The 26,611-nt window shown below is 41.8% G+C and overlaps 1 protein-coding gene across 1 annotated transcript; it reads left to right on the top strand.

The window, feature by feature from the left end:
- The first annotated feature begins 530 nt into the window (after positions 1-530).
- On the top strand, positions 531-26,611 carry LOC125232749 (protein sel-1 homolog 1). Its single transcript, XM_048138515.1, is given in 15 exon segments — positions 531-1,034; positions 2,518-2,636; positions 3,373-3,463; positions 4,449-4,672; positions 6,061-6,256; positions 8,294-8,359; positions 8,362-8,444; positions 18,191-18,316; positions 18,957-19,079; positions 19,263-19,368; positions 19,993-20,141; positions 20,483-20,648; positions 21,249-21,414; positions 22,946-23,150; positions 25,812-26,611. Coding segments are annotated over 15 exon segments (2,202 nt in total). The 5' UTR covers positions 531-781; the 3' UTR covers positions 25,941-26,611.

Below are 26,611 nucleotides of genomic sequence, written 5' to 3'. Positions count from 1 at the left end.
CAAATAAAGTAAAACAAATGCTCGTCGCTTACTTACCGCGACGCCTTCGCTGCGCTCGAAATGTCAGCTTATCTAAAAATATTGCGACGGACAAGGAATGTCCGTCACGTTTTATTATTTATAATCGAACGGTAAAACCGTTAAAATATGAAATATTTTGTAAAATATTACATATTTTTTACTTACAAAAAATTCTAAGAATCTCAGAAATTCTAAGAATTTTTTGTAGTGAACCGTACGCTCCGAAGAACAGAACGCCAATGAGGCAAACGGCGCCCGCAGGCGCTACCGCCCGGTGGTGAGGGGATAAAACTGGAAAGGTAAAACTGGTGGTGGGGATAATGGCGACTACTGTCAGCTAATATTTGAACCGCTACGTCATCTGTTAACAGGATTGCTCTCTCAAATATAATAAAATAGGCTTCAAATAACGGTAGGAAGCTTAATACACATAGTGTCAACAAAGAAAAGGGAATGTCAATCTTCGTATTCTTCGTAAGCTGAAACGTAAAAGTTTGATGGCTGCCAAGTTGACAGATGTGCTGTGCTGTGAATGGATTTATTCCAGAAATTATTTTTACAGCAAAATTCTACGAGTAAATCTTTACAGTTTGCGTATTCACTAAAATCGGTACACGTGTACCTTCGCTAATGGTATTTCGTAACAATTACTTTCAATTTAAATGTATACAATCAGTGTTAGAAATGTACTAATTGACAGATTATTTTGGGACACGTAAGTCTAGAACTAATGAGATAGTCTGTGCCTGTTTAGTAAACAATGAGGGGGATTAAGGTGTTTATAATATGTTTGTGTATAATCGTGTCGGCGGCGGAGTTGCTTGGGCCGGAGAGCAAGAAGAAAAATGACAAGGATAAAGAACAGACTGAGGAAGATCGCGCTGAGTCAGAGCCTCTGGATTTCGAGCAGGAATACATCAAAGGGCTGAACAAGGAAATTATAACGTTACATGAGTATGCTGAAGCTATACGGAAGACCCAAGACTTGCCCAAAGAAGATGAATTGACTGAAGGTAAACATTGTAAAACTATTCTATAATTTGATATTGCCAAAATGCTGCAACTAGGGTATGAATACATAGGATGTAGAAGTAGGGTCCATTGACTACTCATTGCAAACTAACAAAGATATATATAACTCCATATAAGATCAACTATCTATGAACTTAAGAATGCCTTGGAACAACAAATTTATGCTTGTATTTAATAGAGAATCGGTTAAATGGCGTCACCAATTAATATTTAACAATTACAGCACATATCAGGTAGAGGATATGGATCAAACTGTCAATACTGAGGTTCTAGATTTTTTTAATCAAGTGTCAAGAGATTGCAGGAAATGATTGTGCCTATAAATTTCAGTTGACAATCATTCTCTATGATAGTCTATTATCTTTGATAATAATACATGTGCTTAGAATAGTTAAAATGCCATACTTACCACTAGTAATAAATGCTTGGTAATTTAAAACAAAATTCATTTTATGATGTTTCAGCACTTGGTAATGTATTCGCTTAATGCCCTGTGAGAGGTTTTATTACTGTACTTCAGTTAGTACCATAAAGATTTAATATATAAAATACTGGGATTTTTCATAGTTCACCATGTTATTTACCAACAAATAATAATGTTAGAATATTATAACTAACTAAACTTTTTTATATAGATATCATTATCATAATATAATTTTTAAGATGTATAATAGTTTAGAGTCTGCACGGGGAGCATGGTCGCGCAATAGACTATAAAATATCAATAGGGACAGATGTTTTATATCATTTTCGCGCCACCATAATTGCCTGCCTGGTCAGAAAGTGAAGTCAATACATGCCATGACTCTTAACTTTCCGAACAGACTATCATAGTTTTGATACTGTGGTAATTATTATATGAAAAAAAAAGTAGCAGGACTTTGGGACTAAGGATGTAGAGTTTGTGAAGTTTGTGCTTGTAGAGTTAGAAACTTGGCTCTATGCGAGCTCTCATAACTTATTCACTTAAGTTTTCATCTTAACAACATTTTTTATTTAAAAAATTGGTGAAATAGATTAGATATATGCATTATATGTATTATTTAACTCATTAAAAATTGTGGGTCATGTACTTAATCCTGTATGACTGATTTTGGAATTAGTTTCAATTTTTTTATGTCATTTATATTAACATAAATTTGTGTTTGTGCCTGTGTGGTGACGGGTTAAGAATTTCACCACCCCCTTTCTTCCCGTGGGTGTCGTAGAAGGCGACTGTGGGATATGGGTTAAATTGTGGCGTAGGTGAGAGGCTGGCAACCTGTCACTGCAATGTCACAGTTTCGTTTTCTTTCAACCCCTTATTTGCCAAGAGTGGCACTGAAGCTTTAGTAGTTTCATGTGTTCTGCCTACCCATTTATGGGATACAGGCGTGATTGTATGTTGATTGTTGTATGTAAATTTGTATGGCTCTCATTAACTCGTATCTGTTCATTTTGGCTATAAATGATAATCTATTACAGATAATCAACTAAAGCAGATGGAGTTTTCTCTCAAAATGCTGAAGAAGAGCCTTCTACGGCATACAGAAGGAACTTGGCTCGGAGATTTGAAAGATGAGGAATCTGAAGGGGGTGATCTGGTAAGTGTCTCGGCTTATGTAGAACTAGTACCTGCGGCTTCGCTCGCGTTAGAAAGAGACAAAAAGTAGCCTATGTCACTTTCCATCCCTTCAACTATATCAACTAAAAAAAATCACGTCAGTTCGTCGCTCCGTTTTGCCGTGAAAGACGTACAAACAAACAGACACACACACTTTCCCATTTATAATATTAGTATGGATTTATCAATACACTTCATTGTTATTGTTTGACATGGCTTACTGTGAACAGTTATAGTACATTGTCATTGTGCAATGTGGGGAGGAATTTGAATATTAAAGACTCGAGTTTGCAATATTCTTATGCCCCAAGTTACACACAATGTTTTTCATCACACCTGCATATAAGAAATATGCAAAAGATAAAAAAAAATGTTAAATATCATCACTACTTTTAAAAAAACTTGTATCTTCGTCTGTCAATGAAAAAACAATTGTAGTAAGTATGTATGGAATGCATATAGACTTACTGCGTTTTAACTTTGAGGAGCAGCGTGAGATACGAGATTTTTTCAAAGTAGTGATGATGACGATATGGTACTAGAAATTTCTTAATTCCCTAGGGACACTTTTTTTCTGTAACTCCCGCTCCTCTGGCGTGCAATAGTACATTTAGCGTGCGAGTGTGATGAAAAAATATAGTTGGCTATTGTTTTTTAAACAATACGAGCTAAAAAGATCATGCACGATTATAGAATATTATTTTCTTTACTTTTAGAAACCAGATGACAATCCCCAGGACCTTCTTGACACATTGCCACCTCTGCCTGAAGAAGAGGTACCGGAACTGACACCAGAGCTAAAAGAAGGTAAAGAATGTCCTAAAATTAAATAATTTTGCCAAAATTGTTGTAACTGCCTGAATAACCACATACATAATATTTGTATTGTACATACTGTCGAATTAAATAGTTGCCAGCTTAGGCGCTGGTCCCACCCCGATGAACTAATAAACTAATAAAAAACCGGCCAAGAGCGTGTCGGGCCACGCTCAGTGTAGGGTTCCGTAGTTTTCCGTATTTTTCTCAAAAACTACTCAACCTATCAAGTTCAAAACAATTTTCCTAGAAAGTTTTTATAAAGTTCTATTGTGATTTTTTTTTATATTTTTTGAACGTAGGGTTCAAAAGTTAGAGGGGGGGGACGCACTTTCTTTTCCTTTAGAAGCGATTATTTCCGAAACTATTAATATTATCAAAAAACGATCTTAGTAAACCCATTTTCATTTTTAAATACCTATCCAACAATATATCACACGTTGGGGTTGGAATGAAAAAAAATCTAAGCCCCCACTTTACATGTAGGGGGGGGGGTACCCTAATAAAACATTTTTTTCCATTTTTTATTTTTGCACTTTGTTGGTGTGATTGATATACATATTGGTACCAAATTTCAGCTTTCTAGTACTTACGGTTACTGAGATTATCCGCGGACGGACGGACGGACGGACAGACAGACATGGCGAAACTATAAGGGTTCCTAGTTGACTACGGAACCCTAAAAATCGCGTATATTTTTTAGAGAAAATGAGCGATTTATAGCTCATCGCTTACTTGTTTTTTGGGGGGGGCCAGTGCTTTACGGCTCAGCCACGACATTGGTCTAAGCGCGACAGCGGTGAGCGGCAGCCATACGTGCGAATGTACTCACTCCAATGTACCGCCGCTGTAGCGCTTAGACCAGTGTCGTGGCTGAGCCATTACGACGCGGTATGCTGAGGGCCTTAGAGCTCCAAAACTGCTTCTTGTTCTAAAATACTTAAAGGTAATAAATACTTTTCTTTTAATGCCACAGCTAAAGAGCTCTACGACGCAGCCCTCGCGAAGCTGAACCGCCGTTCGCCCGACCTTCGTGCCTCCATCCTCCAAGTTAAAGAGGCTGCTGACATGGGCTACGCCCCGGCTAAGATCAAGTTAGCTTGGAGCTATCTGTTCGGAGAGGGAGTTGAGCTAGATTTGGACAAGGCTCGGGGTATCTTTGAGGAGCTGGTTGGGGAAGGCAATGCTGATGCTCATGCTGTAAGTTTATTTTTATTTAATAAATGTAAAGATGACCCCGTGTGGTGATGGGTTAAGAATTTCATCACCCTCTTTCTTCCCGTGGGTGTCGTTGAAGCCGACTGTGGGATATGGGTTAAACCGGTGGTGCAATTGACCCTCTGTAACTCTAATTTTTATTTACGAAACATTTCAAAATATGTGAGTGTGTTTAGTAAAACGTCCGACTTTTGTCGGTTTCCATTAAGGCGAGATTTACTTGTATCTTTATATGAATAAACTGACAAAGCGGCTTTATAGCAATCGATAAAGTGGGACGTTTTCCCGTGCACACTCACATATCATCTTCAGTTGCCTGTCCTATAAAATTAAAGTGTAAATTTAATAACAAAATCAAAACAGTTCTTCAAATTCAATCTCTTCATACTGAGACTAGGTAAAAATGCCTATAAAATATCTATTCTGTGTTTAGATTTATTTCCTAAATTGTATACCAAAAATCCCAGTTGGTCGAAATAAACCAGTAAAAACATTTTATCCATTTAATTTTGACCTTGATCTTAACTGCTTTCATACAGGTGAACTAGTAATAAAGATGATTTACCTATAAAATATCTAAACGCATTTTGTGTTGTAGTTTCCTCGCTATTAAGGGGAAAAGTTTTGTGTTATTTCAAATGTAGAAAAAACTAGATTCTATTCTCGAACCTCATTAAAGAAATATACCAAAAAAATATTTAAACAAATAACTATTAAAGGAATGCAGTGCAGTTGACTGCGATACTTTCCAATTCAAATCTGACTGCTGGTTCCTCTCAGGATGCCAACTCACCACGACTGTCGTTAATGTCATCATAACCAGCCAGGAACTAATCCATTTAACAGCTGTTCGGGTCATATAAATAACGGACGCTGTATCGCAATCAAACACTCAAGCATAGACTATTTTCGTAGACTATATCTTGACATTCCATCATCCGCAGCTGTCATGCTGCGACAAATTTATATCAATATTACCATGATCATCATGTCCGCTCTTTATTGTCCACTGCTGATCATATACCTCTGTTCTAGTACGCCATTTATCCCTGTCCTGGGGGTTGATTTTTGAGTCTCACTGTCACTAAAATACCGGTTGAAAACGGTGAATTGCCTATTATTTTTGTGACAATTTTCTGAATTCGAACGCCGTGAGATTCAAAAATCGGCCCCCTGAGCTAGTCCCATTCAGTTGTGACCCGCAATTTTCCGGATGTCGTCCACCCAACGAGCCAAGTTGCCAGGCGCTTCTTACATCTTTAACCGGCCACCATTCCGTTAACATTAGTCCACCTACCATCACTCTGCTTAGCAACATGTCCCGCCCAACTCAATATTATATTAAAGTGTATGTAATACCTTTTTTTAAGGGCATGGGCTTCCTGTACGCAACCGGTATCGCAGTCCCGGTGTCGCAAGCGAAGGCGCTAGTCCACTACACTATAGGCGCGCTCGGGAACAGTGACTACGCGCAGATGGCGCTCGCGTACCGTTACTGGGCGGGCGTCACGGTGCCCAGCTCCTGTCAGAAGGCCATGGATCTGTACATGAAGGTCGCTGCTAAAGGTAGGATGCGTTTGTACTCACCTTTCTTAAAATGACCGAAAATATTTACTATACAATTTAGGGCCAGTTCCATCAAACGCAAACACATCAGCATCACACAGCAGATGTCTATGGCACTTCCCATACAACAACAACAAAATCTGTACATGAAGGTCGCTGCTAAAGGTATATGATTAAGTACTGTCCAATTAACCGAAATAAAATATTACTATATTTTATTGTAACTTAAAAACAGCAAAAAATATTTTTAAAATATACTTTTACGTAATCAGGCGAAAGTTAATCTATAGATTATCTGTGCATCGGGTCATTCTATTCGAAAACAACATTTTCTGACTCTACTTGTCGACTGTCGACTCGCGCATGTGCAGATAGGTCAAATTCGTACGGCGTGAAGTTCGTACTACTTCGTACTTGGCATTTTGACCAATAGTAAGCATTTTAATTTTTTTACCTAGCGGGTTGTTGGTGATTGCTTGGTTTTTATTTTGTTTTTTTATGAAATTCAGCGATATTCGCATTCGCACATTCGCATTCTGAATATTCGCATTCGCATTCGCGAATGTGACACATGCGACATTCGTGACATCCCTAGTTTTGACATGCAGTAAGGTTCGAATTCGATGACGTCACTACATCGCTGACAGCGTTTTCGGTGGCCAAAATAAATAAAAGATTACACACATTTTTAATCGAAAATACGTCAGTCATTATACACTTTTTAATACCCAAAATCTATAAATATTGTTGTTTTATGTTAAATACTACAGAAGGCAATCATTTATTGTGCCCAATTCGATATGAGTCTAGTAGCCTATTAAACACTTAAAACTATTGCTTACACAGGCCTTCTTGAGCCTACCGTGGGATTCAGTCAATCTGTGTAACAAGCCGAAGTCATGCAACCATAAAAGGCTTGGTGCAACTGACCTTAAATAAAAGACACAACACAACGCAGCGAATACACACAACTAACACAACACAGCGACACAGATCAAGCAATTTATAATTCAGTGCTCAGCGACTGATTAATTATTATAAGAAAGGTTTAAGAATAAGGTAAAGGTTTATTGCCTTATACATACAGTTACAACAAAATACATGCAATTATTAAAAACTATTACAGATGAGTTATATCTATTAATATAGTGAGTAAAGAGATAATTTTTTTGTATTGGGCAAAGGGTTTCGGTCTCAGCGTGTGCCGGACAAGATGCCCGGCGCTGGTTTTCAGACCGATCCCAGACTAAGGTCGGTCGGAGAAAATTACAAAGAAAGTAGGTACAATTGCGCGTAGGTGCAATTATCCATAGCTCATCGCATACTCGCTCTTGGTTGGACAAGTGCAATATCCTCTACCAAAGACATATATAACTCCGTACAGAAAGATAAAATCTAAGAAAAAAAACGTACCTCAGTACTATACACAAAAAGGTACGGTGGCCTAGATGGCATTACACCTTTGGGGTACGCTTAGCTAGATGGCGTTAATATTAATATTTGACATTTTAAAACATATCAAGGTAAGAATATGGGCCAAATTGTCAAAACTGAGGTTCAAAAGTTTTAAGCCTGTGTCAAGAGATGGCAGTCTACGCACTGTGATTACACATTTTACTTCGACAGTAACTCTCTATAATACTCGATCCTCTTTGCCTCTACTAATTATACAACTACTCTCGTGTATGTGACGTATTCAAACAATAAATTGACTAAACTCTGTCAAACAAGTCTGTCAGTAAATAAGAACAAAGAAAACTATATGCATCCTCTTCTTTAGGGTGCTAGAGAAAATGATACCTATAGTTTTCTTAGTTCTTATTTACTGACAGACCTGTTTGACAGAGTATATCGTCACTACTTTTAAAAAAACTTGTATCTTCGTCTGTCAATGAAAAGAAAATTGTAGTAAGTATGTATGGAATGCATATAGACTTACTGCGTTTTAACTTTGAGGAACAGCGTGAGATACGAGATTTTTTAAAAGTAGTGACGATATGTTGTAAACCCTACTAAATACGCATTGCTTGTCCACAGTGGCGAGTGGGGTGACCTTGAACGGAGGCCCGTCCATCCAGCGCACGCGCCTGCTGGACGAGGCCGAGGCGCGGGCGGCGGCGGGGCTCTAGACTCCGACCTCATCGAATACTACCAGTTGTTGGCTGAAAAGGGAGACGTGCAAGCTCAGGTAGTCATAAGAAAATGTAAATTGGATCGAATTTAAATTTGTTTTAACCCCGTAAGGCCCAATGTACTTTACAATGTACATAGACGTGCAATCTAATTTGAACCTTCCATGAACTGAATAAATTAGAGTTTCCATCGTTACATTGATTTTTGAGACAAACTAAAATCTTACCAATTTATTTATAGAATAAGGTTCAAATTCAAAATGGGAAAACTAACTATGGTGGGCCTTACGAAGTTAAAAACCTCGAGATTCTGAAGACCAAAATCAAGTTAATTACCGAGCATTAACGAATAATTATCATCTTTCTACCCATTGAAATATTGTATCTTATAGTGATGTGGGCTCCACATGTCGCGTAGGATTGTCTCAACCACTTCATCAAAACAGATTCGTATAAATAATTAATGAATCTACGGTTGTACTCACGTTACTATATCGCTATTGCTGCGACATGTTTCGGGCCAATTCGGAGGCCCCTCTTCAGGCATATAGGAGTTCACGCGACGGCTAAACTCCGCTGACTAACCGCGCCGCTCACCGCTCCGCCCGCTGCGCGCGCGCTGATAGGACGGGCACACTGCACTCACTGTGTCACGCGATTGTCAAAGCACACTTTCTGCTTCACGCCAGGTATTACCGGTTTCCATTTTTTCGGGTAGGTGAATAAAAAGTGACAACATCATCTCAGCTGATCTATTTATTGATTTTAATAATTAACTTATATTTTTGGACTAAATTTTACATAAACATATGAATATTTAGATAATTTTACCTACCAGCAGTTTGTCACAATTTCTATTCACTAAAACAATATTTTTCTCTCACTTTCACAAACTTAACCTCAAAGTGCTGTCAAAATGGATTCTCTGAAGCAATCTATGGCCCAGATGACTGAAAACTTCAATACACGGATGGCTGGTTTCGAGGAACAGATTGAGAAGGCGGCCCCGAGCAACCCCACAGTTGCTTCGCTGTCAGCTGAATTCCACTCATTTAAATTATTTGTCAAGTTGACCTTAGAAACCATGCAAAATCAAATCCAGCTCCTGAGTGCGCAGATGGACCAGCAGGAGATGCGCTCTAGGCGAAAAATGCTCCTGCTGCATGGTGTACCCGAGGCCGAGGAGGAATCAACTGCGAGCCTAGTTGAAGTTCTAAATGCGCACCTCGAGGATAAGCTTACAGCAAATGATGTGAAGCGGTGTCATCGGTTAGGCCAGCCTCGCAAAAATATTAATAGATGCATTCTGGTTAAATTCAGTGATTTGGCAGTGCGAAACTCTGTTTGGTTTGAGAAGAAATGCTTCAAGGGTTCCGGGGTGACTCTGTCAGAGTTCCTCACTAAGCCTCGGCATGAGGTCTTCATGGCTGCTCGGGAGCGTCTTGGTGTCCGGCGGTGCTGGACCCGCGATGGGAACGTGTACGTGCTTGATGCGGCAGACAAGCGCCACTGCGTGACATCCGTGGCCGAAGTCGAAATGTTCCCAGCGGCTGACGCAGGCCGTACTGTGGGACCTCCACCTTCGGGATCCGGTGCGACCCAGGAGCAGTCTAGAAGGTCCAGGAAGGCCCCAAAGAAGTTTTAATTTAGACGCGTTTTCTTGAACCAGATCTTTGTAGGACTATCGTTGTGTTGTTTATACTTTGCCTTCTCAATTTAGTAGTATAATAGTCCATACATATCTTGCTCTTGCTACCCACTTTGTATTTGCTTAACTTATCTTTTATTTTATGTAACTTTAGTGGGTTGTTCTCTTATTTACGTGAAGTATTATACATTGTGACGTGAGTGACATGACAGCTGTCAACACCCTATAACTTTTTAATTTTGTCAGTCTATTTTTACCATTTTACGTCTGTTACGTTTCGTTATACGCAAATTTCTTTTTGTTATTGTGAGTCATGCACGCGTTTTAAATTCAATTGTTTTGACACTTAGTTTTCTGTTTTATATCTTAGGGTGTAAACATTCTTTGGTGTAAATGCAAACTCTGTAAACATGTAATTATCTTTTTTTTTGTTTATGAGTTATCTTTACAATTAACTGCTGGTGGATAGTAGATTGGCGTAGTTGGTATTTACCAACACATCTTTTTATTTTATTTTATATACATACATACATATTTATATATATCTATCATATTTTTATTTATTTATGACCTTGGATAGTAGTTTTTCTAGTGATGGCTCTTTTGCACATTTTTCGTCTTGTACATCAAGCAACAACGATGAAAGCTTCTACAGTCTCCCTCCTTCTCTTCGTGATGTTCTTATTAGACAACTTGAAGATGTCCCAAAAAACTTTAACATTATACATATTAATGCACAGAGTATCCCAGCCCATTATAATGACCTTTTAACTTCCTTCGACTTATCTGAAATCCACGCTGTCCTTATTTCAGAATCTTGGTTTAAACCATGCCTCCCTTCGACCTCTTATTCTCTACCAGGATTTCACTTGCTTCGCAATGATCGGACAGGCCGTGGAGGAGGTGGTGTCGCTATTTATCTTCGATCTCATATTGCCTACTCTATCGTTTGTTCGTCTGTTTCTTCTTCCAATGCTGCCGAGTACCTCTTCCTTGAGCTAAATATTTCAAACTCTAAGGTTCTTCTCGGAGTTTTTTATTCTCCTTCTATTCATATTGACTATTTTTCTTCTTTCGAAAAGGTACTTGAAGACCTTATGCCCTCCTATAATCATCACATAATTATGGGTGATTTTAACACCTGTCTCCTCAAAAACGATTTCCGATCTAAGTCTCTTATGTCCTTGGCCGATGCATGTAATCTATCTATTTTACCTTCTGGTGCGACTCATCACTTTCCTAATTGTGCCCCCTCTCTTCTAGATATCACCATGGTCTCCTCTCCTTCGTTAGTTGGGAAATATAGTCAACACTCTGCTGACGCTTTCTCATATCATGATTTACTTTGTCTGTCGTATAAAATTCGTCCCCCCAAAGCCAAACCCAAAATTATTATGCAACGCAATTTTAAAAGGATTAAGGTCGAGGCACTTCGCGAGGATGCCTTAAATACGGATTGGAGTGTGATTACTGACGCCAGCACCGTGGACGAGAAAGTTGCGCTCTTCAATTCCCTGCTGATCCAGCTTTACGACGTCCATGCTCCCATTCGCCCAATCAAATTAAGGCATCTTCCTGCTCCCTGGCTGACTGACGAAATCAGGGCGTTGATCGATAAAAAGAATCGGGCGAAATCCAAGTTTAGACTGAACGCTTCTGACAGGAACAAGTCAAGATATCTCCAATTGAGGAATCATTGCAGTACCGTTTGTCGTGATGCTCAGCGTCGCCATATACATAAGTCGGTGGTAGATGGTCAACCAGCCAAAATATGGAAATGTCTAAAGGCTTTTGGTGTCGGTAAATCTGTTAATTGTCCCTTACCCAACGACCTTAACTTAGATAATCTAAACCTACATTTCTCATCTTCCACTGTCTTTGACGGTCCAATAAAGTCTGCAACTCTCAGTTACCTTTCTTCCTTGCCTATTCCTGATTTTCTTCCCTTTTCTGTTTCACAATTCTCTGAAAGTGACGTCGAAAAGAGCATCCTGTCTATTACCTCGAGTGCTACTGGCGTCGACTGTGTGGGCCGGAATATGATACTTCCTCTACTTGACCTCCTTCTTCCCATTATTACCAACATCTTTAATGACTCAATTTTTTCACAACGGTTCCCTAATTCCTGGAAGGACGCGAATATTACTCCCATTCCCAAAAAGTCCAATCCATCGTCCTTCTCTGATTTCAGGCCTATCTCCATTCTCCCTTTCCTCTCTAAAGTTTTAGAGCGCCTTGTGCAGCTGCAATTGACTTCATTCCTTAATAGGAACTCTCTCCTAAATCCTTTCCAGTCAGGGTTTCGTTCCGGGCACAGCACGACCACCGCCCTAGTTAAGATTACCGACGATATCCGATCTGGCATGGATAACCGCAGGTTAACGGTGCTGACGTTGCTTGATTTTAGCAACGCTTTCAACACCGTTGACTTCGATATCCTGCTGGGTATCTTACGGTCACTAAACGTTTCTACGTCAACTATTGAGTGGTTTCGTAGCTACTTGGTTGGTCGACGGCAACGGGTTAAAGTAGATAACTCTCCCTCTTCATCTTGGTGCAGTACGCTTGCTGGCGTCCCGCAAGGAGGCGTTCTGTCTCCTTTACTATTTTCAATTTTTATAAATTCTATTACTTCCAATCTTCTTTCTTCTTATCACCTCTATGCCGACGACCTTCAAATTTACTCCCAAGGCCTGCCAGACGATTTACCTCATCTTATTCATTCCACTAACGCTGATTTGGAACGTATATCGAAATGGAGCTCTTGCTATGGTTTGAAGGTTAACCCATCTAAAACTCAAGTCATTATAATTGGCAGCCCAAGAACCATAGCAAGAGTTGATTTTGAAAACCTCCCTGGTGTTTTGTTCGATGGAGTATCGATTCCCTTTTCAAATCAGGTTAAAAATTTGGGCGTAATTATTGATCGTACTCTATCCTGGATTCCGCAGATCAGCGAGGTGAGCAGAAGGATTTTTGCTACTGTTGGTTCTTTACGTCGAGTCCGTAACTTTCTGCCTTTGACTACTAAAATTGCGCTTGCCCAGTCTCTCCTTCTGCCCATCTTGGACTACGCTGACACTTGCTATGTAGATATCACCGAAGAGCAGTTGAACAAACTTGAACGACTCCAAAACGTTTGCATTCGATTTATATTTGGGTTGCGCAAATTTGACCACATTTCTAGTTTTCGAGCACAGCTCAAGTGGTTACCTATTCGTCTCCGACGCAATACTCATATTCTTTCTCTCTTGTATGCCACCTTGTTTCACCCTAATACTCCTTGTTATCTCAAATCCCGTTTTAAGTTTCTTTCTTCCCTTAGATGTGCGCAAAATCTGCTGCTTGTCCCACCTCCTTCCACTTCAAAATTCTACAACAACTCTTTCAGTTTTCGTGCGGTTCGACTGTGGAATAATCTGCCCATTAATATTAGACGTGCAACTTCATTACCCATTTTTAAAAAAATGTTGAAGGATCATTATTTGTCTACTTCATAAACTTTCTGTTTTCCAAGAAATTTCATGTCGTTGAAATGGTCTCCATAGTTATATCTCATATATTGTTGTATTTATTAGTATATGTAGTCTATCATAGTTTTTATATTTGTAGTATATGTATTTTATTATATTGTACATTTAGGTACTAGCCTTCTGCTATTCTTTTTTGCACCACCCGTAAATTTTATTCCGATCGCCACTCGACTATCTGAAGGTTGTCTGTAAGAGACCGCTGTTTTAGCGATAAGACCGCCTGTTGTTACCTACCACGTTGTATCTGTTCTGAATTATGTTTCTTTTCTTCTGTAGTGTGCAATAAAGTATTTTATTATTATTTCCTTTATTTATTTTGCTTCTTAGGTTAAGCTTTTTATAATATGAATATAAAAGTAAAATACAAAAACACATACAAAACAATATAAAAAACATATAAACACATTATAAAAAGCCTAACCTAGGGTGCCCCCAGCAGCGGGGCAGGGCCCAAGCTGCCGGTGGTTAGGGCTGCAGAGAGAGGAACCGTCGGACTATCCGCGCCGTGTCCAAGATCACCGCCTTCTGCATCTGGCCCTTGATCCAGCCACCTAGCGAGAGTCTCTTAAGATGTTGATCGAGACTCTTCGCTATGAGACCGTTCGCTGAAACGACTATCGGAACAATGATCGTTGAATCAACATCCCACATAGCGGATATCTCGTGAGCCAAGTCTAGGTACTTACTGGACTTTGTCCTTCTCGGCTTTCACGAGATTCTCATCATGGGGGATGGTGATGTCAACGAGCACGGCCCGGCGTTGCGGTCGATCTATTATCACAATGTCAGGCTTATTGGCTACAATAGTCCTGTCAGTGATAATAGATCGATCCCAATAGAGCGTGGCACGACCATTTTCAAGAACTGGCGCAGGCAAGTACTTGTAGTACGGTACTTCGCGGTCCACAAGGCCGTATTGAAGAGCAAGTTGCTGGTGAATAATCCTGGCTACGAGATTATGTCTGTGCAGGTACTCGCCGTTAGCAAGATGAGAACAACCGGAAATGATATGCCTGAGTGACTCTCCGGGACGGCGGCATGCCCGACAAATGTCGACCGTACCGTCCTTCAGGATATATTTCCGGTAGTTGTTCGTCATCATAACTTCGTCCGCAATTGCACAGGCAAAACCCTCGGTTTCTCCGAAGAGGTCCCCAAATCGTAACCAGTTCACCGATGCGAGCAGGTCTACATCGGGTCCCGTGAGGGCCTTGTAGAACCGCCCGTGTAGCTGCTTGCTCTCCCATACCGCCTTGCGGTCCGCAGTACTTAGTACCACAGGTTTGCGCCAGTTCTCTTTCGCCAAGGAGAGCGGCGTGAGGTTTCCGTCAACTGCCACCACATCACGATGCATCCCACACTCGTTGTTAAGGAAGTAATTCCTGAGATTGTACACCTCACGGTTGTGGAGATCTTTGGCGTTTAGGAAGCCTCGACCTCCGCACTTCCGTGGGATGTACAATCTCATAACAGACGAGCGCGGGTGTAACATACGATGTGTGGTAAGCAGTGAACGGACCCTCCGATCCAGGGCGTCCAGCTCAGTCTGGGTCCACCGTAGTATGCCAAAGGAGTATGTGAGTAGAGGCATTACCCAGGCGTTAAAGGCGCGCACTTTGTTGCCTCCTGACAAAAGACTGTTAAGGACTTTTGTGAGCCGACTGAAAAAGCGCTCCTTCACCGACCGTCTAATGCCAACATCCTCAATACCCAACGACTGTGACATACCAAGGTACTTATAGGTTTCTGATTCAGAGATAGATCTGAACGACATCGTCTCAGAAAGTTGTAAATTTTCTGAATTTACAACCTCCCCCGCTGTACATGCATAACCGCACACTTATCGACACCAAACTCCATTCTGATGGCGGTACTGAAAACTTCTGTGGTTTTCAATAGCACCATCAGGTCTTGGGCGTTCGGTGCAAATAGTTTGAGATCGTCCATGTACAGAAGGTGAGAGATGACTTCACCCTCTCTCCGAAGCCGGCAACCTAGCCCAGAATCCTTCAGCAGCGTGCTGAGGGGATTCAGAGCTAGGCAGAACCATAATGGACTCAAACTGTCACCCTGGAATATTCCTCGCTTAATCCTTATGAAGTCCTGCGGGCCAGGGGGGTCATCCCTGCCTCCTGGTTGACGAAGGACTGTGGTCCACTGCCTCATACATGCAGCCAGGAAGGATATTAAAGCTGCATCAAGTTTATACAGCTCCAATACCCTTCCCAGCCATGAATGAGGCACCGAATCATAGGCCTTCTTATAGTCAATCCAAGCGGCCGAGATGGCTCCCCTGTTCCGCCGAACTTGTTGGCAGATGGTCATGTCTATGAGGAGGAGCTCTTTAGTACCACGGGACCCAACCCTACATCCATTTTGAGCGGGAGCCAGAATGTTGTTAGCGACAATATGCGCGTTAATTTTTGCTCTCAAAATGGATGTAAGGAGCTTGTAAAGTGTAGGCAAGCACGTAATGGGTCTGTAGTTTTTTGCTTCCGTGGTACTACCGGACTTATAGAGCAGGAAAGTAACACCAGTTGTTAGGGAAGGTGGGAGAGAACCAAGATCGAGGGCTTGTTGAAATTGCGTTGCCAAACGCGAGTGCGAGCATCGAAACCATTTTAGCCAGAAGTTGTGCAATCCGTCCGGTCCAGGACTTTTCCAGTTCTGGGCCGTACGGGTAGCACAACTTACGTCGTCGGGGCTGATGGTGATAGCCCCCATAGGCTCGATGTTCTCGCACTCACGTTCGACAACGGCCATCCACTCGCCCTCCGTGTGCTCAACGGGCACCGACCAGATGCTACGCCAGAAATCAGACATGGCAGTAGCATCCGGCAGCCGCACGTCGGACACACGAGGGTCGGTTTCCTCCCACCTTCGGTATACTTTCCTTTGGTCGCTTTGAAAAAGACGATTCTGCTGGAATCGGTCCACACGCTTTCTGTAGCGGCGAATACGGCTTGCCCATGCATAGACTTTCTGCTTCAGGAAGTCGATGCGCTCTGTGACATTGGCCAAATAGTCGCGGGGCCTGATGCCCGTCCCCGCGAACGCCTGGTTCACAAAGCGCATTACTCGGGGGCGATTATTACCCCTCTGAAGCAGATCAGCTTTGCAATGAGAGTCCTAAACGAGTTGATACGACGCTCGATCCGTACTTGCCATGCAGGGACACCTCCGGCGGTCCTAGTTGCACGGTCAGCGTCCGGAAACTTGACTCGAGCAACACGGCACGCCGCGATGGCCCCGCAGTACATGATCGAGTGTGTATCATCTAGATCTTTACTAGTCCGCATATATGGATCTAGTAAAGCATTTAAGGCTCCTATTAGCGCTAGATTGCGTCTATTCATGGGCAGACGTGGTAATCGTGGCCTAGGGTTGTTTGTGGAGCGATACTGCGTAATCGCCTCTTCCAAAGACCTCCTCAGTTGCTCATTGGCAGGCTCACTCTCGCTCTGACTCGCGAAGTCCCCGCCGTCGTTACCGGAATCAACCCGCGGCGCCTCCGGTGCCAGGTCGGGTTCGGGCACCGGGTCCGGCGACATGGCGGGCAAATCCCGCCCCGAGGCGGGGTCCGCGCGAGTAGCGAGAGCCTCCTGGCGAAGCCGATCAAGTGTGGCGTCATCCAACCGCTTTGACCGCTGAATGACACGCACCTGATCCGACAGTCGCTGCTCCGATACGGTGGTGGTGGGTTCAAGCGTCTGAAACAGAAGCAGCATTCTTGAACGATACGCGGACAGCCTAGTTCCCCCCTCTGTAGCCCCATAGTACGCTCGCATGACATTCTCGTTCATCAACTGAGACCATCTCATGCGGCGCACTACACCACCGGCAGCGGGAGCCGTGGGCGGGGCAGGATGTCCCGCAGGCCCCAAGCGTGCCGGCAGCGGTGGCCGCCCTCGTCGCGCTGGTGGTCGTGGCGGCGGCGGCGGCGGCCCGCTCTCGTCGCTCGACTCGCTGGTGTCGGCCGCGGTAGCGAACTCGTCGCTCGACGGCGGTTGCGAGGAGACGGACGAGGCGGGCGAGGGTGGTGGGCGTGCGCTTTGTAGAACCGCTGATTGTCCGCGTGTTTTGCTTCTTGTGATCATTCCGTGATATTTGTCTTGTCGTACATGTCGATAATTTTTATGAAATATACCCAATACAAGTTTGGTCACATGTAGAACTGACTTGGGTTCTGGTTTCCATAAAAAGTAACTCAAAAATCAACATGTAAATACAAAATATCCAAAAAAAATTAAGAGAGATTAGCAAAACATGTTTGTAGTTGACAGCGTCATTTTTTTTTTTTTTTTTTTTTATTATTATTATTATTATTTGTCTTTTCCATATCTCGGGACCATGGGGTCCCGGACCTTTGGGAGGCATGCGTGGGGCCAAAGCCAACATCACAGAGGCCCTTTTAGACATTTTAATCTAAAGGCAAGGGATACACGTGGCGGATACCATCCCCGAGCGCACAATATGATACACCCGGAGATGGTCCCCGCCAGGTGCAAAGACTATTGCAGTGCAGCACTTTTGTGCTGCGATGGGAGCTAAGGTCATGGGTTATTGTTTTGAAAGTTGGAAGTTATTATTATTATTATTATTATTTTATTTTGTTAAACAGGTCGGTCTGGGACAACTGCACTTCCAAGGCGGTCGCGGCGTGACGCTGGACGTCAATAAAGCGCTGCACTACTTCTTGCAAGCGGCCAAGGCGGGAAATGCCGTGGCCAACGCTTTCCTTGGAAAGGTAACACTTTTATGAAGAAAAGAGGAAAACCCTCCCATGCAAAACATATACACCTTGTTTTTTTTGTTTTCCGTTAATTCGACACGTCGTTAGTTCATTATCAGCAGAGATCGGATTTTCGTGCGTCATCTCATACTAAAATTCATTAGTAAAAGACGTAAGTCACTAAGAATGTCGCAAATCCGTCCGATCTCTGATTATCAGAAACCACCCGGTATATCACTTTTAGTTTAATAAAAAAAAAGGTTTTCATCGTTTTCATACATAATAATTTAATAATCAGTGTGAGAGACCCTTAAGAATAACATTCAAGTTAGTGTCAAGTAATTGACGTCACATGTTATAATAAATAAATAATACTAAGCAGTCATAAAGCCCGTAGGTTCTACACATATTGAGCCATTATATTTGTTTTTTAGATAACTCGATAACAGTACGAGTTAAGACACTAGTTTCTTAGAGAAGTGTGTTGTCACTCATATTTGTTTTTTAGATAACTCGATAACAGTATGAGTTAAGACACTAGTTTCTTAGAGAAATGTGTTATCACCTAAAGAAGCCTGCTCTTAAAAATAAACGGGAATCAATAAAAACACGTTGTATTATGTATGTAAAATTATAACTTTGAATGTGGTTTCAGATCTATCTAGAAGGCGGTGACGGCATCAAGGCGGACAATGAGACAGCGTTGAGATATTTCCGCAAAGCCGCCGAACAGAACAATCCGGTCGGGCAAAGCGGGCTGGGCATTATGTACTTACAGGTAGACTTTACTATTAGATATTGACACACCAAGTTCCATTACTATTACTAGTAGCAGCAGTGAAATCATAAAGATTTTGTTGATTACGAAACGAAATCATAACTACTCTATATGAACTAGTACTTTTATTTACTATATGACGAAATATTCGAATATTAATTAGTGTTAAACGGTGCTATACAGGGCCGAGGAGTGCCAAAAGACACGGCGGCTGCGCTGAAATTCTTCACCATGGCCGCCAACCAGGGGTGGGTCGAAGGACAACTGCATCTCGGCTTCATGTATTTCAGTACGTACTTTCTGTTAGGTTAAGTCCTATAAAGGTTTCTGTAAGACTTCTGTAAACATCTCCTATAAATATTAACCTCCATATTCATAAAGGTAGGCATTTTCAGAATTTGGGACACCCCAATTAGCGTAAGTTGTTAACAAAAATTAACTCTCCGTCAGTTTTGTGACGACAATTAAGCATAAAATTTGTCTAAAAATTTACTTTTTCACATTCTGAATGTAGATTATTGCTTAAAGTTTATGTAATTAACACAAAAACAATATTTTTATAGAAATTTCATGCTTAATTATTGTCACAAAACTGACAGTGAGTAAATTTTTGTTAACAAAAAAAAATCGCTCATTGGGGGATCCTAATTTCTGAAAATGCTCAGGTACACTAAAGTTATCAAGCAGATAAAGTTCGTTTGTCCCTTTCCGACGTATTGGTGTGATAGAAAGGGACAAATACATATAAACAAATATCTAAAAGGTTTTTGTAATCCAGTCTCTAACATCAGACTAAATTGTACTAAATTTCTCCCAGACATCAATCTCTAAGTCATTTGTTTGATTTGACTGTGTAATGTCATATGTCAGCAAGACCTAACCTTTCAAAGGCACAACTTTGTTTTCTTTACAGGCGGCATCGGCGTCCGACGCGACTTCAAACAAGCCAACAAGTATTTCTCTTTGGCTTCCCAATCGGGACATGTATTGGCCTTGTACCATTTAGCACATACTCACGCTCAAGGATTGGGTGTTTTGCGATCCTGTACCACAGCCGTTGAGGTTTGTACTTATTACAGTAATCACAGAATTTAAAACTTAAGTCTTGTACACCTGTTACTTTGTTATAATACTCTCTCACTCTCGCATGCACATTAGAGAAGTGTGTCTTTAAATTTTAATTTTGTTTCTAAGTGGCGTAATTACTAAAAGAGAGGCCTATGCTCAGTAGTGTGTGATAAAGGGCTTATGTGATGATGATGTTTTTTTCCTGAAGAACCCAAGATGCGTCCGTCCAAGTTGCATACACTTGTTTACTCTTGTTTAAATCCATGATGTCCACAGTACCAAAGTGTTGACCATTTACATAAACAAACAGTAACATGCCTCTTTAATTCCACTAGCTTTTCAAGAACGTATGCGAGCGTGGCGCGTGGGGCTCCCGCCTGATGTTAGCGCACGCGGCCTGGCGCGCCCGAGACTCCGACTCCTCATTGCTGCAATACCTGTCCCTTGCTGAGCGAGGGTATGAACTCGCCATGTCCAATGCTGCCTTCCTGCTTGATATCGGTGAGTATACTGTGTTGTAAGTCCTTAAAAACAGACGTTTCCGATGCGAGTAAGAGTTTTTGCTAAGCGCAACAAGATGTTGGAATAACTTTCCTCCGCCAGGCGCACGTGAGATTCCGACTTGTCAATACCTGTCCCTTGCAGAGCGAGGGTATGAACTCGCCATGAGCAATGCTGCCTTCCTGCTTCATATCGATAAGTACATGTATCCTTCTTAGTGATGCAAACTCATAAACACATATCAGGGAGTTTGCGCTATGGCGCAACAAGATGTTGGAATAACATTCCTGCTCCAATTCTGCGACTCCTCATTGCTGCAATATCTGTTCCTTGCAGAGCGAGGGTATAAACTCGCCATTTCCAATGCTGCCTTCCTACTTGACATCGATACCGGTGCCGAGGTATTCCCGATGATCTACAGTATGGGGTTCTTCAAAAAAGGAGTGTACAGGTTTCTAGTTGGCAACGCGCATGTAACACCCCTTGAGTTGCAGGCGTCCATAGGTTACGGTGACCGCCTTCCATCAGGCGGGCTGTATGCCTGTTTTCCACCGACGTGGTATAAAAAATAATATCTCATATAAACCTTGTTATCCTCAGGCGAAGTAAGCTTGTTCCCCGAAGAGGAGCGCTACCGCCGCGCCCTGCAGCTGTGGGGCCGCGCCGCCGCGCAGGGCTACTCCGCAGCGCGCGTCAAGCTCGGCGACTACCATTACTACGGCCAGGGCACGCACCAGGACTTGGAGGCCGCTGCTCATCACTACAGGTAGGGTTCCGCACGCACGCTCAGTGTAGGGTTCCGTAGTTTCCTTATTTTTCTCAAAAACTACTAAACCTATCAAGTTCAAAACAATTTTCCTACAAAGTCTTTATAAAGTTCTACTTTTGTGATTTTTTCCATATTTTTTAAACATATGGATCAAAAGTTAAGGGGGGGGGACGCACTTTTTTTTCCTTTAGGAGCGATTATTTCCGAAAATATTATAAAAAAACGATTTTAGTAAACCCTTATTCATTTTTAAATACCTATCCAATAATATATCACACGTTGGGGTTGGAATGAAAAAAAATAACAGCCCCCACTTTACATGTAGGGGGGGGGGTACCCTAATAAAACATTTTTTTCCATTTTTTATTTTTGCACTTTGTTGGCGTGACTGATATGCATATTGGTACCAAATTTCAGCTTTGTAGTGCTTACGGTTACTGAGATTATCCGCGGACGGACGGACAGACAGACATGGCGAAACTATAAGGGTTCCTAGTTGACTACGGAACCCTAAAAATACTTTAGGTACAGAATACCCACCCGAACTTCAGACTGGCAGAATATGAGACGATTAGCAACACGATGACGGAAATTTAGGCTAATTTCCTGCTCTGGCTCGTACCTTTATAGAGCGAAAGCCTAGAGCCGCCAAACCTTTCTAATTTCTTCAAGGAATTATGGGATAGTGTAGTTAGTATCGATATTTAAGATCTGTATGTTTGCTAGTTCGTCCCTTAGCCCATCTTTCCATTACAAGGTAAAAAAAACACCAACTTTCCTTATATTCTCAAGGCCGACTTTTATGTATGTGTTAGAAAATCCTGTTAGGAATAATCATCATTGCCAGATCATTTCCGCCGGCCGTAGATAAATAAGGCCGCTGCTCATCACTACAGGTACTTATAAAAAATACTTTAGGTACAGAATACCCACCCGAACTTCAGACTGGCAGAATATGAGACGATTAGCAACACGATGACGGAAATTTAGGCTAATTTCCTGCGCTGGCTCGTACCTTTAAAGAGCGAAAGCCTAGAGGCGCCAAACCTTCCTAATTTCCTCAAGGAATTATGGGATAGTGTAGTTAGTATCGATATTTAAGATCTGTATGTTTGCTAGTTCGTCCCTTAGCCCATTTTTACAAGGTAAATAAACAAGAATGGAATGTACAAGTTTCTAATAGGGTGGCAACGCGCATGTGACACTGTTTGAGTTGCAGGCGTCCATAGGTTACGGTGACCGCTTTACACCAGGCGGGCCGTATGCTTGTTTGCCACCGACGTAGTATCTTAAAAAGAAAAAAAACCACCAACTTTCCTTATATTCTCAAGGCCGACTTTTATATATGTATTAGAAAATACTGTTAGGAATAATCATCATCGCCAGATCATTTCCGCCGGCCGTAGATAAATAAGGCAACTTAGAGAGACTTTCAAGCGTCTGGTAAAAGTTCAGCGTTTTGCACAATACAATCTCGATGTAAAATTGACTTACCCTTATTAATTATTTTTTATTTCTATTGTCACAGGATAGCATCAGAGCAACTCCACAACGCCCAAGCCACCTTCAACCTAGGTTACATGCACGAGCGAGGCCTAGGTCTCACTCAAGACCTGCATCTAGCCAAGCGTTGTTACGACCTAGCGGCCGACACTTCGCCTGACGCTAGATTACCCACTGCGCTGGCTTTAGCTCGACTTAACGCTGAAGCGGCTATTACAAAACTGGCTAATGTAAGTAAAATAATCTAGAATTAAAAACTTCTTTATAATAGGGTTGGATCACCTTTAAAAATGTGGTATGACTTCGTGTGCTTAGCCGTTGAAATTTGCTTGATGTTCGGATTCTTACTAGTTTTATCCTTAAGCGGCTGCAAAGATGACTAATGTAAGTATCTCTAGTGACATCAAAATATCACCAATATGCATGAGAGAGGTCTACTCTACTCAAGACCTGCATCTAGACAAGCGTTGTTACGAGCTAGCGGCCGACACTTCGCCTGACGCTAGATTACCCACTGCGCTAGCTTTAGCTCGACTTAACGCTGAGGCTGCTATCACGAAACTGGCTAATGTAAGTAAAATTATCTTGAATTAGAAATTTCTTTACACTAGGCTTGGATAGTCTTCAATTATGTGGTATGTCTTCGTGTTCTTAGCTGTTGGCATTTGTCTGATGCTCGAATTTTTACTAGCTATATCATCTTAAAAAATGTGGTATTTCTTAGCAGTCTTAGCGGTTGATATTTCTACTATCGGCCGTAGACTAAAATTTGTACAAATATGAGTAATGTAAGTACGTCTCTTCGTAAGTGACATCATATTATCGTTTAACAAATAGAGAGGTCTAGGTCTCACTCAAGACCTGCATCTAGCCAAGCGCTGTTACGACCTAGCGGCCGACACTTCTCCCGACGCTAGATTACCTACTTTGCATTTGTGCAAAAAAGTAAAGTACAGCGGGACAATTTCGACTGGGGGACAAGTGCAACTGATTCATTTTTTCCATGTTTTACAATGTTCGTATTATTAATATTAGGGTGTCCACTGATTATATATATATGGCACGCGTGTTCCGTGGATACATGTGGAACTCAATAGTGTAGGTAGTAATGGGAAAAAATGGATCAGTTACAATAATTGTCGCCCAGTCGAGATTTGCCCTGCTGTACCTTATCTGTTATTTATCATTATAATTTTGAAAACTGGGCCATTTTTTTCAAAGTTGTCCACCCCACTTTTTTTTTGGATTTGGATTTTTTTATGTGTTTTCCACTCAGAATCGCGAGCTCTTTCAATCCTAATAGGAGAAAAAAAGTGTCCCAAGGTTTTTTCCCATTCCGTTACCATTTTTTCATACATTTTGTCTGGCGGTAACGGAATGGAATGTTCGAAAAAATGTATGGAAATCTTCTCTTTTTTTTTCTCCTATAAGAATTGCCTCCTCCTATAAGAAATGCCTGGAAGAGCTACTGGTCCATGAAAGAACTAATGAAGGGTAACCTTCCATTGTCACTGAAGCGAAAACTCGTCGACACGTGTATCCTGCCCGTCCTGACTTACGGTGCTCAAACGTGGTCACTTACAGAGAGTCAGAAGTCCAAATTGAAGGTTTGCCAACGGGCTATTGAGCGTAGTATTCTAGGTGTGAAGAGGACCGATCGTATCCGGAACACCACGCTGCGTTCAAAAACCCGCATTGCCGACGTCGGCGAGAGGACTGCCAGGCTCAAATGGGACTGGGCTGGTCACGTCTGCCGCATGCATCCTCACAGATGGGCTAGTGTAGCCACCAAGTGGATGCCACAAATAGAGCGCGGACGCGGCAGGCCCAGAAGAAGATGGAGGGATGACCTAGACACCTTCCTTACCAACTGGCCGGAAGAGGCACTAAACCGGGAGTCATGGAGGTTAAGGGGAGAGGCCTTTGCCCAGCAGTGGGACACCATTATAGGCTAGATAAAAAAAAAAGAAAAAAAAAAAGAATTGAAAGAGCTCTCGATTCTGAAGTATGAATAGCGTAAAAAATACCCATGTTACAAAAAAAGTGGGGTGGACAACTTTCATAATAATTGCCCAACTAAATAAATAAAATATCTGGGCAACCGAGCTTCGCTCGGTTCTGTTTCGTATCCTTGACATGTGTCGCCATCTAGTTCAAAAATGAATAGTACCTACATCGAGCGAAAGAATTCTCAGCCTTAACAACACAACTACTCCACACGAGATGGCGCGCATTTCGCCACAAAAACTCAAATAGTGTATTTTCTATTCGTTTTAGCCTTGACCTGTGTCGCCATCTAGTGTTTGCAATAAATAGTACTTACATCGACCGAAAGAATTCTGTCTTAACAGTACAACTACTGCACACGAGATGGCGCGCGAAGAAAAACGCATGAAAACTCGAAAATTCGCGTTTTCCGGGACCTAAGGATAAGTTAGACCGATTTTTCACCCCCAAAAACCCCCACATAACAAATTTCTGCGAAATCGTTAGAGCGGTTTCCGAGATCGTCAGTGTAAATAAATATATATATAAATAAATAAATAAATATACAAGAATTGCTCGTTTAAAAGTATAAGATAAATATTGGGGGACACCTTACACAGATCAACTTAGCCCCAAACTAAGCAAAGCTTGTACTAGGGGTGCTAAGCGACGATATACATACTTAAATAGATAAATACATACTTATATAGTACATAGAAAACATCCATGACTCAGGAACAAATATCTGTGCTCATCACACAAATAAATGCCCTTACCGGGATTCGAACCTGGGACCGCGGCTCAGGAGGCAGGGTCACTACCGATTGAGCCAGACCGGTCGTCGAACTACACTTGAATTTTGAAAGGATTTCTTGTAATTACTTTATTTTCCCGTTCTTTTCCAGTCCGTCTGGGTGACCCCCTTCGCAGCCGCCATCGCCGGCGACGCGGTGTCCAATTGGGACGTGTACCTCATCACAGCGCTACTCGGCGCACTCGGGCTGGTCGTTTATTTGCGGCGACCACCAAACTGACCCTGGATCGTGCGCATCATTTTACCAGGGCGGGCCAACTGACTCAGTTCTACCCTAATGTCTATACTACGACACACTATATAGAGACATTGGCTGGAAATCGTTAGATATATCTAAGATAAGGCGCTTGCAAATATCTGAACGCGCTACTTTTGTCAAGATATTTGATTATCATGAAATGAAACTATGGAAACGGATTAAATCGCGTATAATGAATTTACAATTCATCCCGACGATCAGTCACCCGTTGACCACGAACGCTGTAAAGTGTTCGAAACGTCGGGATGAATTGTAAATTCATTATACGCGATTTAATCCGTTTCCATAGTTTTATTTCATGAGTAACTATCGCGGTAACCGAAGACAATATTAAATTTGATTATGTTAAGATATTTTTGAGCAAATCGACACTCCGATATATCTGATGGTGGCTGTATCATTACAACTTACAACAGCAAAAATGAAAGTGATCATTACAACTATGTGCATGTGATCATCGTAATATTTGAATTGTGTCAGTACTGGACAAAAAGACCTAGTCGGTTTCAATAACTGGGTATTTATGAATCGTCTGAATAGGCAACTGACTATATATAGTGGAGGATTCAAAGACTTACCCCCTTATTCATACACGTACTCTAAAGTTATCAAGCCGGTAAAGTTCGTTTGTC

The sequence above is a fragment of the Leguminivora glycinivorella genome, chromosome 13 (assembly GCF_023078275.1).
Source record: "Leguminivora glycinivorella isolate SPB_JAAS2020 chromosome 13, LegGlyc_1.1, whole genome shotgun sequence".
NCBI classification, from domain to species: domain Eukaryota; kingdom Metazoa; phylum Arthropoda; class Insecta; order Lepidoptera; family Tortricidae; genus Leguminivora; species Leguminivora glycinivorella.
This window is presented reverse-complemented; position numbering and strand designations above follow the sequence as displayed.